The sequence below is a fragment of the Perca fluviatilis genome, chromosome 17 (assembly GCF_010015445.1).
Source record: "Perca fluviatilis chromosome 17, GENO_Pfluv_1.0, whole genome shotgun sequence".
Classification (NCBI taxonomy): Eukaryota; Metazoa; Chordata; class Actinopteri; order Perciformes; family Percidae; genus Perca; species Perca fluviatilis.
In genome coordinates this window covers 29,053,941-29,059,443 of record NC_053128.1, presented here as the reverse complement: position 1 = coordinate 29,059,443, position 5,503 = coordinate 29,053,941, and the positions used below count along the sequence as shown (strand labels likewise).

General features: G+C 39.1%; 1 protein-coding gene across 2 annotated transcripts; it reads left to right on the top strand.

Moving 5' to 3' along the window:
* The first annotated feature begins 1,337 nt into the window (after positions 1-1,337).
* Positions 1,338-5,141, top strand: tmed2 (transmembrane p24 trafficking protein 2). Of its 2 annotated transcripts, XM_039780609.1 has the most exons (5): positions 1,338-1,697; positions 2,596-2,788; positions 2,996-3,013; positions 3,346-3,453; positions 3,563-5,141. In XM_039780609.1, the coding sequence occupies exons 1-5, from the start codon at positions 1,518-1,520 to the stop codon at positions 3,685-3,687; spliced, it is 624 nt and encodes a 207-aa protein (XP_039636543.1). In that variant the 5' UTR covers positions 1,338-1,517; the 3' UTR covers positions 3,688-5,141. The 2 variants fall into 2 exon arrangements, with proteins under 2 accessions (XP_039636543.1, XP_039636544.1); XM_039780610.1 differs by lacking the exon at positions 2,996-3,013 and having other exon boundaries at positions 1,339-1,697.
* The last annotated feature ends 362 nt before the right edge of the window (positions 5,142-5,503 follow it).

Here is a 5,503-nt window from a genome sequence, read left to right as displayed (position 1 = left end):
AAACATGCGACAAAACAGAGTGTGCGCGGATTATGCTCCATTCATGTGGTGTCTGAATAATCGGGAAAGTGACTTCCAAATGGGAAGATTCACGTGAAAGTCGGTGAAAGAGAGGTTTATCGAAACAAAAATCGTCTCAATTGCTGTCTTATTTCTTTAAGGTATCCTATAGTGACCATATCAATGTAGTTATTGATGAAAATGTCAAAAGATGTATTTGGAAGAATGCCTTTCCAACTCGGGAGAGGGAACATCCGAGGAGAACGTAAATACAGCATTATTTCACACTGGGCGGCCGTTCTTCGCAGAGAAATATAATACATAAAGAGAGTTTTGTCTGTTCAACAAACAGTGAGACATAAAATATAGAGTCCTATCACTTTCTCTTCGCGCATGCTCATTGATAGCGTATTTTATATTTTTGGTTATGGTACAGTCTCCTCTTATTTCTTTTCTCTTACTATGTTTATTGATATGCACCAAAATAACAATACCTACTTGGTATAATAAACCTGATTCTGATGCTAATTATCCCAGAAGTCGCCATCATTTTCTGTTGATCGTCTAATAATTACTTTACTGGTTTATACTTCTTATTGAGTTTAAAACGTATTCCGGCTATATTAATTGAAACATTTAATTTTTTTTCAGCAGTTTTTTTTTTGGCAAACTCAAGACAGCTCAATTACCTATATATCCAATTGATGAATTCATAATCCAAAAACATCATAATTAATAGTAAAACATTTTTTATATAATAATAATATTTAACTCCACAATCAATACACTTTTGCGATACAGACTTAACTTCAGTGAGATTTTGAATGCAGAACTTTTCCTTGTAGTGAAGTATTTTAACAGTGTGGTATGAGTACTTTTACTGAAAAGTAAGTAAAGGGTCTGAATACTAGGGCTGCTAGTCGATTAGTCGACTAATCGGTCGTTTTGGTCTTAGTCAACTTAGATTTCTTTAGTCGATTAGTCATGTTTGATTCTTTTTTTCATGCTGAATGACTTATTTCCAAGAAACATACGAGCACATCTCTGGTAAACACAAGAATTAAAGTGGTGCTTTTGCATGACTCTTTGCAGAGAAACTCAGATTTACAGATCTGTTGATTAAATCAACTAATCGATTAGGCGATACAATTGAATGAGTGTTAGTCGACTAAGAATTTCTTCAATCGAGAACAGCCCTAATGAATACTTACTCCACCAGAGACAGAGGTTGATGTGATGCTCTGCTCAGAACAAGTAAAGGGGCACTTTTGGCTTCTTTTTGACAGCATTGTGCCTCGCAGTCTACTAAATTTGGCCCTCGCCGGCTGCCGTTTAAGCCTGTACGTGGCATTCAGAGACTAACGTTACACACAGCAGCCGAGGCTGGTGCGGCTCCGCTCCTGCAACAACTCACTCATACAGACTGACATCCTGCACTCCTACAGGATACACTGAAGCAAGGACGCTCTTTATATCACCAGTCTTGTTGTGACGCCCGCAATAAAGCATTTAGAAACATGTTTACCTTGTCGGAGCTGGTTGTCTTGCTGGCCGTCCTGTCCGCCACTGCGTCCGGCTACTTCGTTAGCATAGACGCCCATGCCGATGAGTGCTTCTACGAGCGGGTCAACTCCGGCACAAAGATGGGCCTCATGTTTGAGGTTGCCGAAGGAGGCTTCCTGGACATCGATGTCGAGGTGAGATACTTCACTGAGATAAAAAACATGCCACCTAATATGGAGAAATATGTTTGTTTTTTCTCCTAATGTGCGAGTGTGATACACAAGGCCTGTGCTAGCTAACGTTAGCTGCCGACGCCTCTGCGTAACGTCAACTGAAACTAACGTTAGTTGATAGTCATCAACTGATTTTAATTAAAACATTTGAATGTCTGCATCAAATTATCATTCGACCAGCTTTCTGTTATTAAGTGCGTGAACATGTTAATTTAATTATTCATAAGGATACAGGAAGTGCAGCGTTAGCATTATGTCCGGGCTAAACTGTGCCATCAAACTATGTAGCTACGTTAACGTTAGCCAATATGGTGTTTTAGCATCACCTAAAAAAAAACATCACCTCCTTCTAACTTGTTTTCTGTGGAAACGTTGCTGTATTTTAACGTGCAACTGAGTGTTTTGTGTACACAGATGTTGCTGCCATATGTTATAACAGTGCCATCAATTAACCATGTCATATGTTGCCATAAATTATTATATATGTAAATATATGTCAAATATACGCTGGATACTGTCATAACCACCAACCTCCTATTTATTCCAGCACCATTTGTACTTTTGCATTGCCCTGTTGTCTTACAGTTTACAATCCTCATAGGGCTGTTAGTCTGCATTTATGTATTTTTATATACAGACATATGTGTACATTGTAGTCGAATGTTTGTTTACATAGTTCAGCTTCTTGTTTGTTTTTAGCCATATGTCTATAACTCTCTGGATGTACTTTGAGAGCAACAGAAAGCCTGAGTCAAACACTTACTTGGCCATTATAGTGGATTCTGATACATGCATTTTTTTGTCGTGCCCTCATGCAGCAGTGGTCTTTACTCATATTTTAGTTTTTTGTCCTCCCCAGATAACAGGGCCTGATGGTAAGCAGATTTACAAAGGTGACAGAGAGTCCAGCGGGAAATACTCGGTGGCAGCACACATGGACGGCACCTACAAGTTCTGCTTCAGCAACAAGATGTCGACCATGACGCCCAAGATCGTCATGTTCACGATTGATATTGGAGAGGCCCCCAAAGGCCAGGACATGGAGACAGAAGGTACATCAATGTGTGGGTTTATGCATATGGCTGTGTACAGAGAGAAAAATAAATTTCACATCAATATATTGTCAGCCAGCCTTTACAGATAGATCCTGCAGATAGCAAACCGGTTGCTCTGTCTGTGTTCTGCTTATCTTGTTAATTGTTTGTGATAGTTTATTTGCCTTTTTGACTTTGTTTTGGGCACTCTGTTCCTCTTTGTAGGTGGTGACAGCTGGGATGGTAGGGCACAGGGCAAAACTGCTGTTGTGAAATAGTTTTGAGTTTGCAATGCACTGCTAGTTTCCTCTAACCAGTGTTGTTTCCATAGTATTAATATTGTGCATTTCTACAATACATAGGAAGTTGTATTGTTTGTGAATGGCTTGACTATTGGCACACTGAGAACATGGTGATCTATAAATGTCGCTGGTGATGGGGTGGCATCACCTGCGACATAAGCCACAATTACAAAACTGTTATGCATGTATTGCATATCTCCACGCATGTTTTTTATTTTTTGCACCTCACCTGTGTTGTGGCTTATTACCGATGGTTACTTTCACCTGTTTCAGCCCACCAAAACAAGCTGGAGGAGATGATCAACGAGCTGGCAGTTGCTATGACAGCTGTAAAGCATGAACAGGAGTACATGGAGGTTCGCGAGAGGATACACAGAGCAAGTGAGTCCAGAGCCAATAAGAAGAACGTGTTCAAAGAACCAGTTTGTCTTTTTGAAATTGTTTGAGTGGAAATTAAAAATACCGTGTGTGTGTCTCTCTCTCTTTCTAGTCAACGACAACACAAACAGCAGAGTGGTGCTGTGGTCGTTCTTTGAAGCTCTGGTTCTGGTGGCAATGACTCTTGGACAGATTTACTACCTGAAGAGATTTTTTGAAGTACGGCGAGTAGTTTAGTGCGATTTCAATGATCCCTCTGTCCCCTCCACTGATTTTCTCCGCAACACCAAGACAGTTATTTACACTCTGGAAATGAGACTGGCAGATTTTTGAGTAAAGCCTGATTGGATTTCAGATATTTTGTTCTCCTGTTAACCTATTTGGTTCCTTCTTTATAAATGTAATTAGTGTTTGTTTGGAACGAATGGCCAAAAGATTCTGGGATAGATGTCTGTTAAGTTCATAAGTTCCTTTTTTATGTTTAACAGATTGATTTCTTCCTTTTTTTTGTCCAATATTGTTAATTACAGTTAGTACAAATAACTTGCCAGTGCAGTTTTACCTGTGTGAATGACTGTAAGGCTCATCATTTTAAGTAAAGGTCAGAAGACTTAAACACACACATGGATCGGCATGTGTGCAGTTCCCACAGGAGAATGAAGATTTAAAATGGGACCCTTTTCAAATGGTAAAAAAGACAAACATGAAAGCAGTGCATTTGATTATTATTATTTTTTTTTTAATCTGAGATGCAGGGGGTTTTGTGTCTTGGTCTAAGCCAAGTCGGACAATGTACTCCCAGATATGTGATATCTGTACATTGTGTTTATGCTCCCAAACAACAAATTGCACTCCTGATAAATGAATCTAAATACCTGAAGGATTTACACTGCAGCTGATCTTCAAGGGAAAATGTACGGCTTCTAGCTATGAGTTGATTCTTAGCGATCTGTGCTGCAGGAGACGGGGGGGGGGCTTCAGTGGACATCTTTTGCAGGGAAACTATGTAGTTCAGAAAATGGCAACAGGCACGTGGCCTAAGAGTTCACAAGTTAATTTCATTTTTACACTTATTTGAAAACTTCCAACGTCACTTTAGCAGTAAGACCTTGAGGAGCTGAGGCAGGGTTGGATTTTAAACTGAACTACTTGGAGCGGAACTCCAAAGCAAAGTGTCGAGAAATACTGAAATACATGTTACATGTTGATTGAGGCTGGGTGGGGGGTGTGACACCTAATGACTGCTGTGTGCTTTAGTTGCTTCTACTATAGCTCTTTTGTTGGGGTTAGGGATTTTAAATTATATAATTGTATACAAATTTGAATTTTTTATTTTTTTTTTTTTCTTCATGGAGCATATCCTGTGACATGCAACTGTTTAGATGAAGCTTTTCAAATTAATCTTTTACCAGTTTATTTCCACATCAAGGTAAAAAATAAAGTACGTCCAAGGCAGCAGCTTGACATCTAGCACACAGCTGCAACATCATAAGTGTTGCGTGTCCCTGAATATGCTCCCGTTTTGTATTAAAAACAATCTTTGGTGAGCTCTGGCAGGTGCTCTGTACACAGTCTCTCCTTTTTGTGATTACAAACGACTAAATCTGGTAAATGGATCTGTACAAATGTAGAATGGTTGTTAGTGGAAAAAGCCCCAGGTTTCATAATAAAGCCAATATTCTGTACAATTACTTGGATGTCTTTTTAAAACGGGTGGTGATGTCTTATCAAGAAAGTTAGACTGCTAATTGTCTAACTTAATGGTTTTCAAACTGGGTGGAGTTCATGACCAGGGGGAAAACATGAAATTAAAGTTGACAGTTTTCACAGCTGGCAGCCGTGTAAACAAAGTAAATTGCTGCATTGCCTGTAATATTGCAGTAATAGCTGGCACTGAGCCGGCGTTAATTTAAATTGTTTCATTTGTTTTTCCTGCTATAAAGAGTCAAAATGTTTTCTAAATGATCATAGAATCTGACTCAACGTGTTGAGTGTTGAGGTAATATAGCAACAACACACACAAGCTTCTCTTCAACCTGTAAAAATTAAATAT

What these genes read in the sequence shown, in the direction of transcription:
- tmed2 (XM_039780609.1), top strand. Translation starts at nt 1,518, where the DNA reads ATGTTTACCTTGTCGGAGCTGGTTGTCTTGCTGGCCGTCCTGTCCGCC. An exon ending in TCCTGGACATCGATGTCGAG is followed by an intron (nt 1,698 to 2,595) that starts GTGAGATACTTC and finishes TGTCCTCCCCAG; the next exon opens with ATAACAGGGCCTGATGGTAA. An exon ending in CGAGAGGATACACAGAGCAA is followed by an intron (nt 3,454 to 3,562) that starts GTGAGTCCAGAG and finishes CTCTCTTTCTAG; the next exon opens with TCAACGACAACACAAACAGC.